Source organism: Hippoglossus stenolepis, chromosome 18 (assembly GCF_022539355.2).
Source record: "Hippoglossus stenolepis isolate QCI-W04-F060 chromosome 18, HSTE1.2, whole genome shotgun sequence".
Taxonomy (NCBI): Eukaryota; Metazoa; Chordata; class Actinopteri; order Pleuronectiformes; family Pleuronectidae; genus Hippoglossus; species Hippoglossus stenolepis.
The window spans coordinates 11,281,715-11,306,362 of NC_061500.1; the positions used below are offsets into that span (position 1 = coordinate 11,281,715).

General features: G+C 40.9%; 1 protein-coding gene across 1 annotated transcript in view; it reads right to left on the reverse strand.

The window, feature by feature from the left end:
- brinp1 (bone morphogenetic protein/retinoic acid inducible neural-specific 1) overlaps positions 1–24,648 on the reverse strand; it is a 112,646-nt gene that overhangs the window by 35,253 nt on the left and 52,745 nt on the right. The window contains exon 4 of the mRNA XM_035141820.2: positions 16,836–17,005. Within this exon, the coding sequence (XP_034997711.1) occupies positions 16,836–17,005 (170 nt within the window). The remainder of the gene's footprint in view (positions 1–16,835; positions 17,006–24,648) is intronic.

Sequence of the window (24,648 nt, forward strand, 5' to 3'; positions counted from 1 at the left end):
TCTGTAGATATATACAATCTTAGTATTCAGTGGATTTAGTGCTGAATAAATCTTAACATGTATCACGTTAGGACACATGACAGACAGGCCAGTGCTGTAAAAATCATAGCTGGATGTGTCACTATCACTGTTCAGGGAAATGAGGATATGCAGCACTGAATATAAGTGGCATTTAATCTCAGGGTGGTACATCAGCATTATCTGCACATATTACAGTCCCATTGGAGTAGTATTCTTAATGTGAATGTGTTAAACACCAAACTACTTAAAGCTGCAGTAGCTTACATATTTCCATTGCTATTGAGCAACAACTCCAGACAAGCCACGCAGCATAATCTAAATCAAGTAATCTGAGAGAAAACTAGATTTCTGCATTTTCGCTATGCTCAATTTCCAGAGTTGGAGAAATCTGGCCTGTTATGGGAGACTTTGACCTATCACAGGGCAGTTCAGAGAGCGGGCGATCCTATTGGATGGAGAGGTCACTATATTCCAGCATTGGTAACACACTACCTAAACTGTAAAGCAGCTTAATCGCTGGTTACTATAGAGACTGATAATACAATCTAAATGATATGGTATAAAACATTACAGATACCAACTTAGTAAAGTTTATAGTGGAATTACATTTTTTAAGCAATTGTTTTTACATGGAATATATCATAAGCCAAATGAAACTGACTTTGAGTTTGTTAAAAACCTGTTTCTAACAACTACTTGACTGTGTTGGACAGATAAATAGTTTACGAGAGACTAGCGATCATCCCGTTGCATTTTTCATCCAACTGATCCAGAGTTCCCGAGCCTGTTTCGTGTTTAATTTCCTTCCAGCCAAGCAGCGGACTTTGAAAGGCACTTCATGGCCTTGCATAGAGTCCATATGCAGATTGATTACTGAGCCAGACATGCCTATCACACTCTGCCATCTTGATGGCTGCTGACAGTGCACTTTTTCCTCCCCTTTTTTGTTGTGCTTATCTCTGAATGAATTACTTCCCTCGAAGGGTTGTGTTGCATGATCCATGGTGACTGAGCAAAGTGAATATCTGTCCTCTGTCGCCTGCGGACATCTTCCCAGGTGGCAAAGCGAGCGAAAACAACGTGCTAGCTCAGCCACATTTACATCAGTAGTCACACACGCAAAACACATAATGGTTGTGCATGTACATAAGTGTCGCGGGCCACAGCCAGGTTAACCTACAGTATGTTTTTCTCCGAGAATTATTTTTCCAAATTGGGCGCAGACATACCCAGCTTTATGGATTAGAGGGCGACCCTTGTAATCTGAATGACCTTAGTAGAGCAGCACGCAGCACTCGTTAGGCCGTCTCTTTTCTTTCTCTGCAGCCCACACCATGCGGCGGCTGTGGACCAGATTATGAAAATGGAGTATAACGTAATAAAAATACAAGGAGCAATCAAAGGACTGAAGTGGGCCAAAGGGGATTAAGAGGATTTAGATTATTAAGCAGAACACAACAGTGGAATCCCACTGGACCAAGACTGTATCACAGCCCTCAGTCAGAAACCACAGTTCTGGAACATCCTCCCTAATTGTCATCTGCCATCAAGAAAATCATCTAACCAAGTAAATAAGAGATGATTCACATGAGATCTAAAGAACCAAATGTACACGCTCTATTCCCCAAGCCCCGAATGTCAGAAAACTGAGTTCCTCCAGTCTGTGCAAAACTTCAAAATGCTAAATTCATCGTGGTGACATACAAACAAAGAATGCAGCTGCAGTACATCATGTGTTTGTGTAGGCAAATGTGGGGGTACTGGATGCATGTGTGTGTTTGTACGTCGAGACTCAATTATATTGTTTGCCATTTTTTTCATGCCAAAACCAATCCTACATGAGCATGTCTCATCACGTACATGCATCATCAGTAGAAAACTCCGCCAGCAAAAGCTTGACCTTGAGAATATTCGACACTATTCTTTTCCATGTGGAAATATATGATATGTAACAATTCTTCATACAAATGTCTTATATTATGCCAAAAATCATTTCCAACAATGTTCAAACCCAGAACAATGCACAAGTTTATTCAAGGTAACGGGACATTTTATTTTATTCTCAATTTAACTGCGTCATATCCACTTCACTAGCGTTCTCTGCTGCAACTTCTGGAGCAAATGACGTATGATGACGTAAAAGCACACTGTTAGTTGTTTTTTTCCTTCCACTGTTCTTTTTTGTCACTCGTAATGGATCATAATTACTGATTGCTATTTCCTGCACATTCTGTCACCAAAGCTCTCCCAGTAGATCCTAAGGGAACACAGGGACCCAAGAAACTTAAGGGGCAAGACAAATTCTGGTGAAGAGAACAACTCCCATGATCCCACACTGCTTCACCATGTCATCAAACTAAGTCTTCTGTTGTTTTAATTGAGAGATTGATGGAGGCCGAACTAACATATCGTACGTTTAAGTCAAATGCCATGCACTCATTATAAATGTCTTAACAGTGAAAAAGAAATGTTCGCAGCCTGTATTCAGCAACAACAAGCTGAACCATACACTGTACATACACATACATTCACTTGTGTGGGTGACTAATAAAAACAGGTGGCATTAAGATTCCTGGAGCTTCACAATTTATAGCACAAAGAGAACATTGAGCAATGACTGCATAGGCCAGCAATGCAGGTCATTCTTACACAAAGACAAAGCAAAACAAACTTAACTCCATAGAGCTTTGTGAAATATCCTGGATAACTGCAGGCTTCTTAGAACTTTGATTGCAATTTAAATGTCATATAACTTCCTCATGCTAAATTAGAGTGATTGAGAATTAGGTCATTTTCTATCAAATAGAAGGTTTCTTTTATTTATTATTTTCCATCTGTGGACAAATGAGGAAATATTTCATCATTTACATGTCATGCTTTGAAAAGACGGCATGTGGGTTGAGCCCAGATGGTTTTATCTGTCTCCCCATGTATTGATTAAAACTGCAGTAAACGGATATATCCTCTTATTTGCACTGTATAACTCAGAATGTATGGAATGAAAAAAAGACAATCTCTACAGACCTAATTAGTATTAGCCGTATATAAGTAGCACAGTCCTGTGGGGATGGAGATGGAGACTGGTGCATTTAGATATCACCCTTGGATGTGTTTCAGTTCTGCAATAAAACCACTTTTCACCAAGTTCATTAAAATTATCACAGCATACAGGGCTCTCATTATTTCTATAATTCCTGTAACTTGTCATGGGAGCTGTGCGTTCTCATTTCCGTTTTTCAAGCCACACTGAGAGGAGCATATTCTCAGACACCTCGACTTCACATCGCACCGTGTCCCCAAAGTTGTGCTTCAACTTGAAAGACCCGAGGAGAATAGGAGAGGGGTAAAAAAAAAAAAGAAAAAGAAGGTGGTTTGAAGCTTTATAAGTAAAAAGGAAAACAAGGGGATGAAGGCAATAAGACGGGTGAGTGGTACAGGGAAGAATACTGTAAGGCTGAACTGTCTTCATTACGTATCGCCTCTGCTGAGCCTCACTAATCTGCCCATCACCTGCCATTCTCTTAATGACTTGCTATTTCTGGCTGCACAGAAATGAAGAGACGTGCTCCTCAGTAACTATAGTGGAAGTTCTCGGAGGACGTTTTCTTTCTCTGCCTCGTTCGTATCATATTACATGTGGCTGCACTGTTACTGTAAGTCGCACAGAGGGGAACAATCCAACCGGCCTTGAAGAACACGTGTAGCAGCACATTTCTCTCCTATGTTCCTTGCATGCATATTTAAATTAGGCGTAGAAATCATGTCTAATGCAGCTCATTTGTTTTAAGTGATACTGAGAAATATCAACTTTGGGCTATTTCTAATTAGAATAGAATCATCGCATTTTTAAGTGCACAACTCAAGCAACGCCGCTAATAAAATCCGTCATGCCTGCTTGTGGCGAAAGCAAATTAGATTTACGCAAACTTGGCTGCTGCAGAAGACAAGAATCTGGGTCAGTTTTTGCAAAACATGTAAAATTCCCCTCACACCACACGTGAGGCTCACATGACTGGGCTGTAAACTGGGGATGGTGTGTGTACCTCGGCTGCTCCAGCACCACCACCACCACCACCACCCACGGCACTGCAGCATCATCGGGGAAATATGCATATTGAACGCTGGTGTAAATCAGCCCAGAGTGACTGCGCGGATAGGTGACCTTGTGTGGGATGCAGCGAGTGCACTGCCCAGTAGGAATGCATTCTTGCACACGTAATGCATGAGTGGATACGCAGCAGACACGCCACACTCAGACGCTCAGCCGCATGCACGCAGTCGGTTTCTAATCATACCTCTTCCTGCATAATCACACTTTTTTTTTCCACGGGAAGACACTCACTCGTAAAATTGACATTTTCCTTCCATTAAAACACTCCATTGGGTATCTTATTTTCTAAATGACCCTCCCTCCCCAGTGGAGTCGTGGCTCGCAGCAATCAGGTTCAGCAAAGGCTTGGACAAACAACCACACGTCAATTATTTCTATCAGCGAGACATGGTGTTGTTCACAGTGGGGAGAGAGACTCCTCTTCCCATTGAGTATATATTATGTTCTTGTTTTCCGACGCACAATATATATACACGTGGAGAAATGTGATCACCTCTCCAATAGAAAATGGTTTATTTTTCCTGCAAAAAGAATCGGTAATGAAGATAGAGAGAACTGTTTCCTGTGTCCGTGCTGCGCAGCCCAGCGGTTGTGTGTGCGCGCGTGTGTGTCAGCAGAGTGTTTGAAAATGATAATGAATACAGATTTTGGCAGAAGAGTGACTGAAATATGATTGATGAACCAGTAAAAATGGATAATACCTCTATGCTAAATGGCGTCTGTGATGCTTTTTTCTGTTTAATAAAAGAGCTGTGATACAATTATGGAGATAAATGATGTACAGCAGGAGCCCCTCCGATACTGTGCGATCTCATTAGATCGTAACCCCAGGCAAACTTGTTCAGCACTGTGGGTTTGCTGTGTGCCTGTGTGTCTCAGTGTATACATGCACGCTCGCGAGGTGCCACAGCTGCATGGTGCATGTTTCCCACGAGAGATTGAAAGACAGACGAGGGACGACGTGAAAAGGATCTTACAGTTGTGTACCATCCGTGATTGAGTTGTTTGCCATTTGTTCTTTGCCTGTGTTTGAACTTTTATTTTTGTGGTCTTTTTTCACACTGCCTCGGTGTATTTTTTTCAATGCACCACGGGGCAGCAACACAAATCATTTGTTTTTTTAGCAGATGTATTTCTGGATAGGTGGGTTCTCAGGTAAATAACAAGGCTGAGGTTGTGCTCAGGGCGCCGGCAGCACAGCGGTGATGTGACTTTTGTTTTGATTAACGTACACATGCAGCTAAGACCTCTTAGGCAGTTCAGAGGCTCGGGGAGCCAGAAAGGATGAAAGGCTTGATAAATCCAACCAGCCTCTACGCACATAGTCCATCAGTCCACACATTTGGTGGCAAGCAATTTCATAAGGCATAAACAGAGGAGACACACACACACACACACACACACACTGGTGCTGTTCAAAACATATCTCACGACACTTTGGTTATTACCCATTTTAATTACCACTGAATTTTATTTAACAATAACATCAGGGCTCCTCGGGGAACAATTTAACATGTAACCTTAATAGCGCTCTATAATGTGTTTTCAGTATTCAAACCGTTGACGCTTGCACAGCATGTGTAACCTGTAGGAGTCCAATAGCAATCAAACAATTGTTTGTATTCCTCGCAGATGAAAAGGCGACTGTGTTCGTAATGAGAAAGTTTTGCATTAGCGCCTGCACAGATGTCTGATGTCATCAAAGACGGACTGGTTTTTGTCCTGCTGGCTGCCCTGATGTTCACGTTCCCTAGTCTTCTGATAGTGACGCTCTTAATCGGATAAAACCTGCAAACTGTGTACACAGCACTGTGTTTGGATATACTACAGTTACCCATCGATTTATATTTTCATTTAAATTGTTTCATGTTTCAAGAGTTGAATCTGTGCAGTTAATTTTAATCTACGAGGATTATACTTGTGTATAAACTGGATCAAAAGCCAAAGTGTAGTGAAAGGTACACCATTTGGGAATACAGGGTTTGTCATACTATTTGTGAACCACATTCTACCCAAGAAACCAATGTTTTCTTCTACAGAGGAAAGTCTCGGTCTTGGTTACCATTTAATTTTGGTGCGAGGGTAAACTGCTATCCACAGGAAACAGTTCTGTGATACCAGGCGAAGAGCCAGAGAAAAGTTGGCGGCGAACCATTGGGGACATTTTGTTGAAAGGAGGGGGCATTCACCAGCTTGTCCCTGACATCTGCACAATGTGCAGCCATCTCCAAATTAGAGGCTCTTTTCTCTTCAAAAATTCAAATTGGAGTATAATAAAGCTACTTTGCTTTATTCGCTAATGGACGGTCAGTGGGTAACAAGGGTTTCCTCAACAAGGTCTTTCTGACCGCATTTGTTTCCTTGATGTTGAGGTTTAATGTTGTTGAAGACAATAGAAGGAGAATCTTGGACAGAACAACAGAGTTTAGAAGCTGTGAAAAGTCATTAGTGTCCACATGTATTTCCAATTAGAATAAAGTATAACCTGTTTTTTATTAATTACATATATATAATGTGTTTAAGATGTTTAAATCTGGCTTTTCCAGTGGTTTCAGTATTTAACTTCTAGTGACCTAAGCAGTGTTGCCAGATGTATGATAGTTATCACATTGGTACCGTCTCCAGCATCTGCATCACATGAAACCTACTATACTTCGCTTTATAATCTTATGCAATGATTTGCTGACTTGAAAGATACGTTTGACTTCTCGTTGAATTTCAAGAATTCTCTCTGGAATCTCGACACAGCTTCCAACAGTCGGTTTCGACATTGAAATCGATTTAAAATATAACATTATTTAAAATGTGACACTATCAATGAATCTTTACCCTGATACTATATTTGCCACAGTGTGTTTATAATTATGGCTCTAAAGCTATTTTTCATGGAAGAGAGCATGCATTGCTTGTGGAAAAATGCATTTTTATAAAATATGCTTTATTGTTTTTATTATAATATTGCTTTTATCGCTTTTATTTAATCAATTGTCTCGCATTAACTTTAACTTGTAAATACGCTGCATGTATTTTCAGTTTTTACGTCTGTGGAGCACTTTGTAAATGTGTTTTTGGAAAAGTGCTGTACAAATAAAGTTATTATAATAATAATAATTATTATTATTATGTATCTCGACAGAGTGTAATTTCTGGGCATACACTGCTCATTATTACAGCTCCAGTGCTGACTGAAATCATAACAATAAAATAATTAAAATGTGTTCATGTTCTTAGAAATGTATAAAATATATTAAAACATTGAAAGTATTTAGGTGTCATGCAGTCAATAAAGTGGGTGAACGAGTAAACTATGAGTAAACGGGTGAAACCATGAATCCCAGAGGTTAAAGCTACATTTGCCACGCAGCATATTTCTGTGGAACAAAGTGGACCTGCCTACTTGCAGACAGGAAATATCTAAAACAGTTCCTGCCGTATTGACATGTGTTTTTCATCCTGATTGTAAGTTTGCACTCCATAGCAGGTCTCACAGCCACACTGAATCAATATTGGAGGAGCAAAGCCCTTGTTCTCTGTGTTTATAGATCCCTGCCTTCTGCAGGACTCTGCTTCCTCTGCACATTCTGATCACTGTCTGTCTGCTGGCAACGTGACTGGAGAACTGCAGTTTATTCTGCCGTTATCTGTACCCCAGAGACGCCAGGACGCAGATGAGTCATAGATGATTTTTTTTAGATATGGAATATGTGACAATCCTGCACATTGTTTAAGAGTACAAGAACTTATTATTTGTATACGTGGAATTAAATAAAACCACAAACCATGATTGTCTATTTCAAGGTCTGCCAACTTTGATTTCTGTATTTTTTTATGTGATATAAAATTCTCATGCTGTGGCTGTCTGACAACATAATGATCAGTTTGTGCATCAATACAGAGCCTATAATTTAAAGGGTGCAATATTTATGTAAAGTGCTACACAGATATGTTTGCTTAGAAATCCTATCCTTTACAACCTCTGAGAAAACCTATTGCACATGGAAGTGACATTACTTAAAGGACGTGCAGCTCTCAGTGGTTCGGTTTGCTTTGTGTCATTTAGTTTGAGGGACTTGATGAGACACAAATATGCATCATGTCATCACAATATAAGCTGCAAAAAGGAAACCAAATTTTGACTTTGGACGTCTCTACCATGCAAGACCTTGAGATTGGATTAAAATTGAATTTTAAAGCACATATCATTGGATTTGATCGTCTAATTAGCATAGACAAATTACACAAACAGACAACCTGGAGGTTTTAGGGGTCCCCTGGGCACTGGATTGTTTTGCTCAGTAATTAAGCTTAAAACTGGATCATTACACATAAAAAAAACACACAATGTGTATGTATCTCTCACGCCGTGACACCGAAAACAGTGTTTTAAGTGACTAAAACAGAGATTTTTACAAACGCCCTTCAAAGTGCAGATTTTCAAAAACTCTGGTTTCTATGGGAAACAATGACGTCACAGGTTACATCGTGCAGGCCCACTGTTGCTGTGTGCAGAGAGCAACATAAAGCAATGGCAGCTACATACCAGTGCACTGCTCGGTCTAATTAAAACTTTGCAGCTGAATTTAGCACCGGGTCGTTGATGTGGACTTTCTCACCGCCTACTGGCCCGCGAGCTTGTTTGAGAGTTTGCAGTTATTTTTGTGTTCTTCTGGATGAAGATATTTTGGAAAACTAAGCTTATGTGGAGATCAGAAGATATCCCCAGCATTATTATGTTTTAAACTGCATTTAACAGCATTTGTAATATCCAAAAAAGCCCCATAGGTTTGCAGTCATACTTGCTTTTTGCTGCAACGATACAAATTCATGTTTGTTTCCCTTGAAAGATAAAACCTACTGAGCTTCTTATCTATACAAGAACAAGAAACATCAACTGTGAGTTTCAAACAACTCATTGGCAAGTCTCAGAGGATTCAAACATCTGAAAGGTAATAGACAAGTTATCTTCACCTTAACCAACTTGCTAACTCACTCAATCCAATCGTGAGCCTTTTCCAAACTCAGATAAAGCCTCACCTCTTGACAGATGCTCCAGGTCCATCAGTCCTGATCAGCAGATGTGCAGCCCACTCAGCTTTGCAGTAACTTTGTGTGCGTGTGCGTGTGTGTGTGTGTGTGTGTGTGTGTGTGCCATATCGATACCCTCTCCTCTCAACGCCTCCAGCCTTCCTTCCCCGAGAAACTGACTCAGCAGCCACTGTCAGGTTTGCTTAATTTCGTCATGGTTGACTTCCTGCTACCCGGAGTCTCATCTGCCAGGGCCCCTTAATCCACTTGTCAGTCACAGCAACAAAAAGCTCGGTTGGCGCCCCTTGAAAGGAGACGGGGAGGTGGAGCACCGGTGGGTGTGCGGGACGGCCGGTTTGCAGGCGTTAGTGCAGGTGCACGGGCACAGGTGCATGGCAGCAGCTGTGGTTACTGTACGTTGTGTTAACACTCGTTTGCAAGAAGCCAATAAATCAAACAAAACCATTAAAATGCACCAACCAACCTTACAAAGACGATATCAAACAGTTTGTTTGATACCAAACTCGTAAAGTTTTATGATGTAATGAAATATACAAGGGGGGAGTGGTTTGGATAAAAACAGTGCGTGTCTATAAATGGCTCAAACGTGTATTTGATGTTAAACACTGAAATTGTCAATAATAATAAAAAACGCGATATAATGGATTGGGCAGTGTCGACACACTAAGGGATACATGCAAATGATTTCACTGTAAATAAATCTATGGAAAATATTGAATTAATCAGGCAGCTTGAAGAGTTATTTAACAAATTAGATTAAAAAAAATATGTACTACATCTTTGTTGAAGACTTTTTAAAAATACCTCTTTAGCAGCTTTATTTGTCATTGACCCGTCTGACTATTGCGATTAAAATGGGTTCTCTCGATGCTACTTTTGGCAGAGCCACTGGCAAACAGGAGCACGAGGCGTCCAGTTGTCTCGCCCCAGTAGGCTGAGCTGAAGACGTGGAGAGAAGACAGGCAGGAATGGGCAGCCCCGAGGATGTGTGGTGATGCAGAGAGGAGACATACATTTAAATTAGTTGTTTTCACACATCTCTGTTGTCTGCTTGTGTCCGGTGGGCCTCCAGGAGGCACCCTCACCAATCTGCACTGCAAAAAAAACTGGCAGCTTGGTGAGAACACCTACCGGAGATGGCTGCAGTACTTTGTGTTGTTATTTTAACTGCACTTTATTTAATTTGACCAGAGATGTATAATTTCTGTTGCTTTCTGATGGCTGCAGGAATTAGATAATGACACTGTCAGGTTAAGTTGCATAAAGTAAAGGGGGCATTGTGAAAGAAAATATGCATTTTCACATAATAATTACACAATTACCATTTAAATATGTATTAAAAGTAATTTAAATAACAAAATTAAATACACTTGCTGTCGAAGTGAGTACTTTGTCGTGAATCCTGTAGATTTCTGTTAGTGATCATACTCTGTACCATATAAGTACCAAGTCTTACAGTGAATGGATTTGAACACTTTTCTCATCCTCCTATCCAATCCGAATGTGTAACAGCTTTTGGCCGCTGACCAAATTTTTTGTTGGGTCAGACGTCTGCCGACAGCTCACTCTCTCTCTCCCGGTGGCCGCCAGTCAGCTGCCTGAGCTACTGTTGCGAGCCGATTCCTCACTGGTCTCTTTCTCCTCTCATAATTATTTTCCTTACGTTTCTCCGACTCTTTTCGAGCTCATCGTCTGTGACAGGCATAATTCTTGGCCGTCTGACAGATTTTCTCTCCGCTTGATTTCTGCAGCACAGAGCACTTCCCCTCCCCAACACCCCTAACACTCATACACGCCTAACTAGCGCTCACTACGCCCTCCCGTGCACCTCTTTGCCTGATCGTCGACACTTTGTCTTATTGAGCAAATTTAGCATCTGGTACTGCATTCACGCTCTGCTACTGTGCTGACTCTTTGGTTGTTTAGTTCAGCTGGAAGTCGCTTTGGATAAAAGTGTCTGGCAAATCACAGAGTGTAAATGTAAAGACTTTGGAGGAGGCTGAGAAGTCATCCTCACTTTGAATTAAATTACTTCCACTGTGGCAGAACAACGTGTTGCACAAGCATTCAGAAACTCCTGCAGGTGAAACTGGAACTACTCTGTTTAGTTTAGGTCAAGGTAACAGAAGTACTTGGTTACTGAAGACTTTTAAGGCTGTTTAACTGTGAAAAACTAACTGTGAATTGAATTGAGTCCAAGCACTCACAAGCCTAGCAACATAATAAGGCTCCAAATAACCCATAAAGCAACACTCTTTAAAATACTTCAGTTGCAGTGGAGGGAACAGTTAATTGTCTAGTCCTGAAATAAAAATAAAAAACAGCCCTCACTTTATTAAAACTAAGTTCCAGAGAGAAATATTGTCTTCTATTAGGGCCAATGTGGGATACTTTCTCTCCAGAGCCATAAAGAAGTAATGGGCTTTATGTTTATTCAATTTAGGTGCTGTGCAAAAAAGGCTGCGTTTTACAATGGTCGGGAAGCTGGGTGCCACCATTAGGTGCTAAACAAACACCACTGTCTAAGAGGGAGGCTCAGACCAGTGTGCAAACGTGTTCAAGACTTTCACTCGAGAGACTAGGGTTCAACACCATGTTGAACATAATATTTAAAATATAGATTTTCTTATATTCAAATTTCATTTGCAGCTTTGTTAGATTTAGGTTACAAACCTTGTTGGTTAGTTTGAGGTCACAAAATGTATTTTTTAGGCAACAAAACCATTTGGTCAGGTTTACACTCTTTCACCACATAGGGTTAAGGTAGCTAGCTGGAACTTCACTCATGTGACTCATTGAATTGGTCAGGGACAACCTAAAACGTTTGGCTAACCAACTCCACTGCAAATAAAAATGTTGTCTACAAACACCTGAATCAAGTAGCATCAGCAATAATTGTATATCAATACACTTATTAATGTACAAATTCCAATTGTGATTTAGTTTTACTCTCAAATATAATTAATCTGTATGATTTCCGTCGTGGTTGATTTGCCAACACCCATAATGGTGGTAACAGTAAATAATACAGCGCTACAGGTCAGATCATTCTGGGAGCAGCAAAACAATCTATTGCCATTTTAATAAAGAAGTCAGGCAGCAGTTGGCCTCTCGCCATCCTTCTGCGAGCAGCCGTGATCTGATTTTATGCTCAACACAGCATCAGTCTGCAAACAGCAGGGTACCGTGAGTGAAGTTGGTTGTCTTGCTGAGAAGTTGGAGGTGTGCAGCCCGACGCCTGCGGTTCTTCATCTAACAGCTCACTGCGGCTGCTTCTTCTCGTTTCATTACTCCCTGCAATATTTCAAACTGATCCCCTGTCAGAAACTGCAGAAAACGGCCATCGTCTTGTGTGTTTGATGAAAGACAGTGAGTGTGAGCTCACTGATAAACATGTTGCCTTTCCTGTGACTAGTTCATAATGAACGTCAACTCATGTGTTGCTAGTTAAATGCTTTTAATTTGAAGCTGCAACAGTAGGAAATATTTCTTTTTGTATTAATTTTGTGAATGTTACCTTAGACTCAAAGTTCCTAATATTACAGATATGTAAATATTTAAATACTTTCATCAATAAGCCATGTGTTCAATCGTCGTTATCACCTCACCCAGCGATTGATACAGATATTTATTTAAATGAAAATCTTTGCCACTTAATTTACAAGCGCTGATGGACTGTTGCAGAATGAAAGTCTATACGATCCATTTCTTTTTCTCTGGCTCAGCCTATTTTCGCAAATCTGCAATCGGCAAAGAATTGTGTGTTTGCAGACCCATGGAAAAGCACAGAAGTCTTAATAATTATGATCACCAGGGCTTGAAATTAACACCCACCACCTCATTCAGTGTTGGTAAAAATGTGACTGTAGGTAGCAGGTGACACAAATTCTACCTGCGGCTTTGTTGGGTTGTGTTTTTCAGAGTTTATCTCAAAAAATAAAATAAAAAAAACTTTGGTACGGAGGCATCAATGGTTTCCTTTGTCTGTGTTTTCTCCCACCTAATCTGCTTCAAAGAGAACAAACAGCACATTGTCAATTTCCTGTACAGCATTCAGTCTCATTTCCCATTTCAATCTCTTTTGTGCCTTTTTGAAGGTATGGTACAGTGGAGATGCAAAAGTAGCTTTTTTCCAACTCTTTCATCCACAGATAGTTTGCTTGTAGTGATGCGTCCAAATGTTGAAAAGCAAAGAAAAGGCATCATTCCCATTATGTGTATTACGTTTCTGTCAGGACGCAGCTGTAAATATCCTTTTTGTGAATATGTTTGTTATCTTATATGTACTTGCAATATCTACTTATTACGGAAATAGTGGGATGGAATAATACTGGATCATACTCAAATTACACTGATGCATTGCAGAGTCAGTAATCAACACTGAGTTTTTCAGGGCTAACCGTGTCCCAACAACTACACCATGATCATAATAGGGTGGAGCAGTCCGGGATGCTGAACGGCAAAACACGTTAATCAAGTTGACGTACTCACACAGCAAAACATCCCAGAAGCAGCGCTGCACGCTCACATTTACTCCGGCTTTATATTGTTTAGCCGTGATGCATGCATTAACGTGCAAACTAGGTGCATATGAGCAAGGTCATAGCAGACAAGAGGTGCTGTCCTGGGGCCCCAGCAGTAGTATTTATTTTTCATACAGGTACACACATGGAATCATAATGCTGGTGTGTGCAGCCATGCTACATTTTAATACTTTGGTTTTTTTTGTAATGCAGCCAACTGAGTGTTCAATACTTTCTAGTGAGTGACACATGCCATTTGATAAGGGCACTCGGAGAATGCAAACTTCCACCAAGGCCCAACATCCCCTCATGAAACCAAATTTAAATTCACTTGATCTGAATTATTATTTGGATCTACACCAAATTTCACTCACTTAAAAATATCAGTCCCACAAACATGGCACGCGCCCCCTGATCCTGAACCAAAATGTTTGTCATTCTGCTCGCTAACAGACAAACGCAGACGAAAACATAACATTAAGCATAACTCCAGTTTGCAAAATACAGACCAACATTTCTCTGGAGGAAGTGAAACATCCAGCCCTGTTGTTAAATGGTAAATGGACTGTATTTCATAGCACTTTCCAAGTCTTAACGACCACTCAAGGTGCTTTTAAACCGCAAGTCTCACACACACACACACACACACACACACACACACACACACACACACACACACACACACACACACACACACACACACACACACACACACACACACACACACACACACACACACACACACACACACACACTAATACATCACTTTCTATGTATGTCGAGCTTTTCTACCACATCATTCTCACTCTGCTGGAGCAGCCGTCAGGGCCAATTTATGGGTTGAGTGTCTTGCCCAAGGACATGTGGCGCGGGGGATCAAACCACCGACCTTCTGGTTGGTGGACAACCTGCTCTTACGACAGAGCCACAGCCTCCCATGGTTGCTCAATTCACTATCAATACCAATATTATTATTATGAATGATCATAATTGTGTTTATTTTGTCATAATCATACAATTACATAAGATATAGTAATATAAGTGATAGTTACTAACAATATAATAAGAGCAAACATACTGTGATAAATGATATATTATTATGTTATTATCATATAAATAATAAAGTAATAGTAAAAGTATGTTTTTTGATCTGTTAGTGGAGCTGAAATTGTGTTTTAGGATGAAAAACAGCCAATTGAATCACACAAAAAACTACTTTTAAATGGAGCTCGTGCTGCCTCCATCCTCCCACATGAGCCGAGGATGAATACTTACATTCATTACATGGCTGTGGGCGTACTGAGGAGAAAACAACATACTGGTTTGGATGAGGTGAGCGCAGCGGACAGATGCAAGGCTATCACTGGTTACATATCGGGCGTGATTCACCTCGCAAGATGAAGCGATAATACTCGGCAAGCGGTGGCATCTGCGGTACGATCACGTTCATGCGAGCGTGCAAAGTGAAGCAATGTGCTTCCTTGGAGAAAAACAGCAACTAAAAAAACAAAAAAAAAGTGTTTTCTCACAAAAGTATGACCTTATAATGTCCGTGAATATTCAGGAGTTTTATCACTACTTTCCTCCAGCTCGAAGAATTTATTATTCATTCATTCATTTTACCAACAATGACCCTGTTGTATAAACACTGTCACGGGGAAGGGATTTTCCAAAACTCCGGCCTATTTGTGTTTTAATGTTATTTATATTCTGCAAATGCTTTTCCCCGGCCCCCTCTCTCCTCGGGGTCCCTGCGTGAACGACTATGTGAATGACCACAATTGGCCAGCAGTCAGTTGCAGGCAGACGGCTCGCACTGTTTACAAATCACATTGGGTTTTTTTTGTTCCATTTCTCTCTTTTTTTTTTATCTGTCGGATAGCACAACAGCAAGAGGACACTGTCTTCAGTAGAGAAAACACGATGGGTCATTTGCTCAAATGCCTGAATCAATCTCTGTGTTCCAGTTTCTTATTTTCAGCACTTCCTGGTGTTTTTTTTCTCTCTTTTAACTGGATCTCATATGACACTGACCTATAATGAATATGCAAACAGGAAGTTATTTTATAATCAGTTATGTATGTTAATCAGTATGTTTTACAATCTATCCACATCTGCACGTGTTTATATGTATCACACCTACTCTTCCATACGAGTTCTTTGTAAACTTTTTTTTGTTTAAAACTAACTCAGTGAGATGGAAATTCAGTGAGATGCTCTATCTTTGCATTTCAGTTTTTTTAATAACATTTATTTGTAGTGTACACAATCTGTTACAGGAGATAGTGAAAGTACATTGTTGACTTGATGTCAAAACACATTGTTTGCGTGGGTGGGCTGTGTTTATGTTTTCCTGACACGAAACCTCTTTCTATTAACTGTTCTGTCTCATTACTGAAGGTGGGAGTATTCACAATAATCCTCACCTATAGGTTGGGTGTATATGGAGAAAAACTTTTTAGACGTGAACTCCAGAGAAGGTCCACACAATGGGGCCGGAACCTCTCTGGAGTTTCACACATGAACACAAGAGATTCTCCGCTCGGACGTGTTCAAATCTCTGCAGCGTTCAGATGAGGGCTGGCACAGCCTACAGGAGGCAGAACACAACGTAGACATTCCACTGTGGAGATCACGTGTATTTGTTTACAGCACATCAACACCGTCGGCCCTTTTCATGAAAAAGCTCTCTTGACATCTTTGTTTGTGTCTTCCACGTGTATGGCACCTCTTTTTCATCCTGAGATGTTTGTATTCTTTGCGTTTTTTTCAGTTTTGCGTCTGTAGCACTTTAGAAAAGTCATCAACGCATTAAAGGTGGATCCTCTGGAGGACATCCTGCTGTGTTCTTGTATGGGCTCATTCAGACACTCAGGCTGGCAGGAATAACTCAGCCCCTCTGAAGAATGTCGGGAGATTATCCAGAGTTCAGTGCATGTCTCAAAGCAGCTAAAGAGTACGACCTTGACAACTGAGATCACGGTTTACAAGGAGCAAAAATTCCCTCACCATAAGAGAAAGGATGATCGTTCCCTCCTCTTGTAGTTTGAGTTACTTTACCACAAAGGAGGCAGATCAGGCATCACATCTGTTTCATTGCAAAAGAAATGCATGTAGGTTGAGTATGGACAAACCTTGATGGCATTGGTGGAAATCTGGATCTCGTGCAGCTTCCTCATCGTGCCGTCGCGGTCAATGAAGTATGACGAGGCGAGCTGATGGAGGGCCTCCACGTTCTGAGTGGAGTTGACAAGCTTCCTGTCCAGCTTGTTTTTGGCCAGGTACATAGTCAGCGCCTCCTCCCCTGCAGGTAGGACAAGGGAAGAGAAATATGGTTAAAGATTATACTTCCACTTCCAGCGACTTGGACGTTTTTTGGGGGGGAAAAGTACTTGATGTACTTAAGCTTGAGTAAATAATGTGAGTGTCCTGTCGATGTCTTTATTTGCGAGGGTTGTCCGATTCCGGCTTATCGCGGCTGCCAGCAGGGAGCTCATAACACGCTGAGATAAGTCCGAAGTCTGAAAACGAAAGGCAAGACGTTTTAGCTGGAGAAACCAGATGCCCCAGTTTTCCAGGAACAGTCTCCATATTTGTTGTTTCATCCGCAGCTGGAACCATCCCCAGAAGTGTCTCCAGATTTACTCCTATTGGTGTGGTATGAACTCCACGAGGTCTCGAATTTTTGCCTCAATACCAAAGGAATTTTATCGAGTGGAAATAAACACACAAATAGAAAATAACATTACTGATTGCAGAGATTGAATTTGTGCCAAGGATATTAGAAAATAGGAGGGGGAGGGGGTGCAGGAGCGGCTGCAGCTGGTATTCAAACATGTGGAGCAACCTGAGGAGGATTTTACCTTTTATCAGTAATATGAAATTGTTTTGTATTGTCCTGGATCACCATAGTTCCACCGACCTTATAATTAGGATGATTGAATAAAAATAATTCCTGAGCATTGCTAAATTAAATTCCAGACACCGTCTACTGACCCTGCCTGGAGGCATGTTGAATTATATATCTGTTTTCTTTCTTGTTTTGAAAAGGCCTGAGATGTTGATAAAATCAAATCTGATCTCAATAATTTGGTATTTTACAGACGTCTCGGTCTGATAGACTGAAGAGAAACACACCTGACGAGCCATTGTTCTGGTCGGTGTCGTACTTGAGATGTTCAAACGTACACTAAGGTCGCCCTGAACGACTCATTAGCTGAGGTAGAGGTAGATAATGGGATGTAAATTTGAAAGCACTGATGTGAACAAAAAACTATGCGCACGACAAAACCAAAAAATCGGCATATCTACAATCTCCTTCCATAAGAAGTCCAGATTTAAAATCTGAGAGGTGAGACCTGAAAACCACAAACATGACCCTCATCCTAGGCGTGTATGTGCCGCAGGTTAAGTCTGACTTTCCACAGGAAATACAGAGATCGCGTTTATGCTGGACCGCTGACCTTTCAGTAAGTGTCTGTAAAGGGGCAGGAAGCGAACGCTTAGAGCCGCAGCAGGGCCCAATATTTGCAGAGCACCAGACAATCGCTCCTATTTGCATGTCATATGTTTGTTTGTTGACACACTATAAATGGCTTGAGCTGCTCCATCTCTCCGCCGACATATTTCTGCATCTTTCATTCCGACAAGCGGGAGCAGATGCATAAAAAGCAAACACCAATTCACTTCCACGGGCTCGCGCAATCTTTCCTTCAAAGATTACCGTTCAAATGGCAAACCATACGCCTGGAACTCATTCAAGAGCACGTCACATATGCTCAGGTTTCCAGTTCCCGCGAATGGTTATTGGGCCCGGAGCGACGCGTTGGAATTGGTCACTTAACTTGTGGTGACCGTGACTACGGGTGGGAAGCAGTCAGGGCCGATGTCTCATGCCTGGTTAGAGTACAAGCACTGAGTGGGGGGGACGAGGCCCTGTTCTCTGACGCTGCCCGGCTCTCTCCCCCTCGGGGGCTAGCGAAGTTACTTACACACACTTGACTTACACTACTGCGCAAGAATAATGGGCCCACATTAAGCCCTTGATTTGTCCTTTTTTAAATCTCTATTGCAACTTAGTGTGGCATAAAGGAGGTCTTCTGAACATAAATATTTTGTGGCTATTGCTGCAGCTCAGGCAAAAATCATTACCCCTGTGGCTTTAAAAGAATCATTTGTGCTCACCTATCTGTAAGTAATACGTCCTGGAACATTATTATCGGGCGGCTCACAGGAACCCTGCCAGAATTAATCAGCTCATGCAGAGCTTATGTCTTTAAGTATTTAAATTCAGAATCAGTCCATACAAACTACAACCGCTCTCAGTAGAGCTCCTACCTCCGTCAGAAAACAACCGTCCTCTTACATTCAAACAAGCCCTACAGCTAAGGCCCTGTTACATTTCTAAGCTACACATTGGTGGTAGTTACAGGTTTCTATTTGTTACCATGCACTACTATGAAAAAAAACATTTATATCCACTAGATCCAGATTTGTGTTTGGATACGTAAGAAATTGCTCAGACTAACCGATTCCAACACCTAAGTATGTCTGAATTTGTTCCATCAAATTCTCTGAGAAATCAATGAAAACGTTGAAAAACACCCTATCTTGCAATGTTAAGTGATGTAGAAGATAATTCCTGGAACCGCCCCATTGATCCAGATTCACACCTAAATTGAATGGGTTATTTCCTGACGTATACCACATCCTTTTACCAACTACTACTCACTAACTAACAAACAAACAAATGCAGATGAAAACATAACCTCCTTAGGGGAAGTATAATAGCTTGTTGTTCAATATTTACAATGCATGAAGTAAAAGAGGTAAAGTCCAGCTACTCTGAAAACCTGTTTATAGACATCCTGTCATAAAGTTTATATTTATTTATATTTGAGTAAGCATAGGAATTGAATAAGTCATATTTATTCTCTGCTGAAGGTTATTGGTGGTTTATGCAAGAGATGTCAATGTCAAAGTATGATCTGTACTTTTTTTATGTTGGCAGCAGAACTACTACAAAAAAAGTTTCAAGTGTGATTTTCCAAAAGGTATTAGTGTTGACAGACAGTGCAGTCTTCAACTGCAACCCAGGGCCCTGCCAGAGCTGTGCACTCTAGCCTCAGGCTCCAGTGACTGCGAGTCATTTCAGTAAACCTCTTCTTCCTCCACAGCGCTGAATGCATTCGACTACTGCACTGAAAAGGTCTCTGATCCAGCCAGAGGTTGTGTATTCACAGGAGAAAAGCAGGGCAAACGAGTCTGTGGAGCTAAGATGCAGTCCTTCCTACGAGCGGAATCGTTGGCTCATCGGTGGAAACAGCAATCAGCAACAGAAATGTGTTTTTTGATTTTTTTTTTAAAAAACACTAAGTTTTTAGACGCATTCTATCTCTTAAAAAAACAAAAAAGTAGAAAATAAAATGCAACCCTCTTCAGTTGACTATAGCCTATGACTGACAGTAACCTCTTGTGTGACTGTTACACTCTGTATAGCATTCACCATTATCTCGCATTTGTCACTCATAGCTGCAGTGTTCTCATTTGGAGATTTTGTATTTCTGTCCTCTCCGGCCCTGCATGCAGGACAATGAGCTTTACAACAATGTATTTTTTTTTTGTTGGGAATTTAATAAATAGGGTTTGTGCTCCCACTCTGCCATGATTTTTCTTTCAATGCCTTCTCTCTACTCCAAAGCTCTAGACCTTTCAGCATTCGCAGTGAAACAGCAGCGCTCCCGCTCGCTGTGGAAAAAACGATTTTGAAAACCTACGAGGAAGCGAAAGTGACAGATGTGCCGAAACGTGTCGCTCACAGCTTTAGCGAAATGCAAAACTGTCCATCACCCTTTTATTTTTTTCTCTTCTCAAAGGAGCGATAGCTTCCTCTAGCATTTATACACGGCCTTGGTTGTGCAGCCTCCATTCTGAAAGCCTTGGGCACGTAGAGACGTGGTTTGTCAATAAAGTTAAATCTACAGTATCCTTCACAGTGGCTGCAGGCAAATCAGACATCTACGCATGTGTCAAACCGTTTTTGATGTCTTTTTCAGTTTCCCACTCACTGTGGCGGTTTCTTTTTGTCGGGAAATCTGTCGGGTCGTATCTTGCATATCCCCGAAATTCTGCTTCAGGTTGTTTAAGGTAGAAAAGTAGCAGGTAAGTACTTCAGCAAATGGTGTCAGTCCCTCGTGCTAAGTGAGCGTAAAGTATATACGTTTCCTTTAAATGCTTTTTTAAAATCAAGTTTATTACTTACTATGGTAACATATTTACATTTACTAATTCCAAGAGCTAGAAGTTGGAAAGTGCATGGTCCAATATCCAAAGGCAGACGTCAGATAGTTTTATGTATTTTCGTCATTATCACAATTGTCCAAAGACTCAATACATTTCAGTGCTTATCAGCTCAGTCAGTTGTATTTCATTCAAGTCAGGTGGTGATGGAGCAGTAGAAACACTCGATCACAGCAGTAAAGTGCATTTGTTAGCCTCAGACAACCAGCGGGCCGATAAAAGAAAAAGAACAAGCTCGATACATGTCAACGGTTATAACCATTTCCATTGAGTGTAGAGGAGGGAAACTCTTTCCACTCAACTTCACGTCGCCTGGGAGAAGAAGAGTTCAGCCCCCTCCTCGAGTGTATGATGACTCTTGAGACCACACAGAATTGGTGGCTAAAGAGAGAATGGGCCTGCTCTTCTTACTTTATCACTAGTGCCGGTGTGCCCATTTATTGGTTCATATAACCGGGCTCTTTAATGGGCAACCCCAAGATTGAGATAAGAGCGTGCTGACCCACGACTTGAAGCAAAATGGCTTCAAGGTTGAAGATAATATGGTGATAACTCAAAGGTGGAGAAGAGGAGCCAGAGGTTAAAGAAATGCACGCAAGGGGAGAAATGCAACGAGAGCGTGAAATATGTGGCGATGCAACACAATAAGACGAAGACGGATGCTGTGGTTGAAAATGATACTGTGACTTATTTTCGTAACCAATTTTTCACCCATTGTCCAATTTCAGCCATTTGTTACATCCATCTGGCTCAGAAACACTTAATTTCATTTTACCTTCATATTATGTTTCCCCCAAATATTGTATTTCCAATTTCCCAAATTAGTTTGGCAGCATGAATCGCCTTACAAAGTGAAGTGAACGTGATATCGCAACTCTAACCCTTGACACCTGATATTCCTTTGCACGATTACGCAAGAGTATCATTGCAAAGTCTATGGTGAATGGACTGAAATATTTTAATGTCCTCTGAGATGTATTTATATATTAAATTATCTGGTATCAGTATATTAAAGAGGTAAATCATGATATGAAAAGTATCATGACTGTTTCTCAAAGGCATTTGACTCTGAGATTATTAAGCTACAATTAGGATTTTAGGAAACTTGAAGCGACTACTTGCCAGTGTTTCATGCATACAATTATGTAACACAGGGTTTGAGGAAATGCATTATCTTCCTAATTATATCTTTAAAATGCAATTGGGAAAGTTATCACTGTTGGCCGCCTTTATGCATCCCTTCCAGCTCCAGATAAGATAAGAGATACGAGGGAGAAGCCATTTATTTTGAGCAGGGGGGGGCTTCGCTTTTTATTTTGGGAAGCACATCCGAAATACTGAAATCATTCATTAGATAAATGCATTCCTCGTTCCGCAGTGAGTTTATGTAACTGCCAATGTAATATGACTTTAAGAATATTTGATTAGAATAGTTGGATTTTGGGGATGTTTATTATTTTTCCCAAAAAATAAGAGCATTTTGTTGATGTATATCTCTGTACCTGCTACAGTATTTATGAATGTGCCTCTACTCTAATACAGATTCACTTTACTATAAAAAAGTGAGAGACAGTTCTTCTAGATAACTCACATTCATCTGAAAGGTATATACAAGTATGTATGAGGAAGTATTTAATCCTATTTTTTGTAATTGTCAGGTTGGATTTGTTTTTTACAGAAAAATGCAATGACTGTGTCACATTCGGTTTTTAGGACATATCAGAAGAAGATCCCAAAAGCAGAGAAAACCAAAATGGTGCTTTAATGAAACAACAGGGAAGTAGCTCACGTGGAGATGATGCAGGCAAAGTCCAAAAACCAGGGGAACAGGCGGAATCCAATAAACAAATGCAAGTAAAAGGTTTAAAGTATAATAAGACACTAAACTAGAATTACGAGAGGGAGGATGAGCTGGCAACAAATGAAAGTCAAAGCATGGAATATATGGGGTTTCTTGAAAGGGAACCACAGGGGCTGGACTCATCAGGTGACAGGTGAGAATGAGTCATGTGACAGGGACGCAGGAAGTGACATAACAGGAAGGGAAGTGACAAGACCTGGAAGACCAAGAACAGGAAGTCCAATATCGAAGAGACATACAGTCCACAGGAGGTGGATCATGACTGTAATGGTCTCGCTGAGTGAAATGAAGATGAAGTTTCCTCTGATCGTCATATTGTTTTCACATTCGGTCTCTCAATCTGGTGTAGTATAGAGACTAGCACACAGTGTGGATATAAAGTCAACGCAGATTTGAACAAGTTCTTTCTGGAGTCGATTTTGATTTTCAAATGCCAGATGAAGTGCGGTCACGAGCTTAAATAACATCCCACAATATCCACAACGTCACCGTCAAACTCGTGATGAGATGTTTATGTGGATCAGTTCTCTGAGACACCACCTGGATGTTCTGAGTCTAAATCTGTTTTGACGCACAATCTGAACCTCCCTCAATTTCTGTTGTTTTCACTGAGAGATATTTTTTTACCCCATAAGACTTCATCCCACATGCAATAGATGCAATATGTGTATTGTTTTAGATACGAGGAAATTATTCATTGAAAGTCTGAGTTGAGTACATTTGGGGGCACAGGTTCCATCTGGGGGCGATATCCTGCTTCTGCAATCTGGTAGAATGTGAGAATTCACATTATTTTTTTCATGATGTCGCAGTAAGTTTTACATTCTCACTTATCAAATGTTCCCACACATGTTCAGTGGGGATGAGGTGTCAGCGGATACCAGATAGTCCTGTCATAGAAAAGCCGGAGGAGATGGAATACGATGCAAAATGGAGTGGCCACCAACCGGAGACAGCTGACAAATCCACATTACTGCATGTATAGTAAACGCAAGTCTTATATATGGTTGGGCACCGAAATCCAGAGCCAATCAGTTGCCAGTTCCTACATGTCCAGTACCTCCCAGACCAAATCACACCACAGATTCAGGTGCCTCATTTCGATGCCTGAGCTACGTATGTACTTAAATATTTGCCCTGTGTACAGGCAATATAAACATATAGTTACCATTACACTTAACCCTGGTGGCAACACACTGTCTTCATGGCTCTGGCAGCACATAATGCAACAAAACGTCTAAAGCTAAACAGTCGAAAGTACGGCTGTGTTTCACGCGAAAGGATTCCAACATCGAGACCTGCAGCAAAAACCAATTCGGCGTAAAGGAAGGAACACGTCAAAAAGCGAACTTGACCCTGGGCCGAGCACATCAGCTGGCAAGGCGGGCGTTCCCCGGCCCTGGAGACATGATGAGTTGGAATATTTTGTTGTATACCTATACTTTAAACTGTTAATATGTTGAATTTCAACTTCCAATTTGCCTCAGAAATAAAAAAAAGCCTTTCTTATTGTCGACCGTCATTTTTTTTTAAAGAAAAAAGTATTTGTTCTGGCAGTGTTTAGGCGCTGGTACTGTTTGAAAGTATCCATTTAGCATGATACCCAGCCCTAGTCTTACAGGCTCTAAATTTGTAATGCACTCTACTTTGTTGTTTGTCCAAAGTTGTTGCAAAGTAGCATCTTTTCGTTTTTTTTACGGATGCAGATGCAGCTCTATCTCAAACACATCTCTGATCAGTACACATCTGCCGGTCTTTCACTGAGGCCACTCTAAGGTTACTCAAAT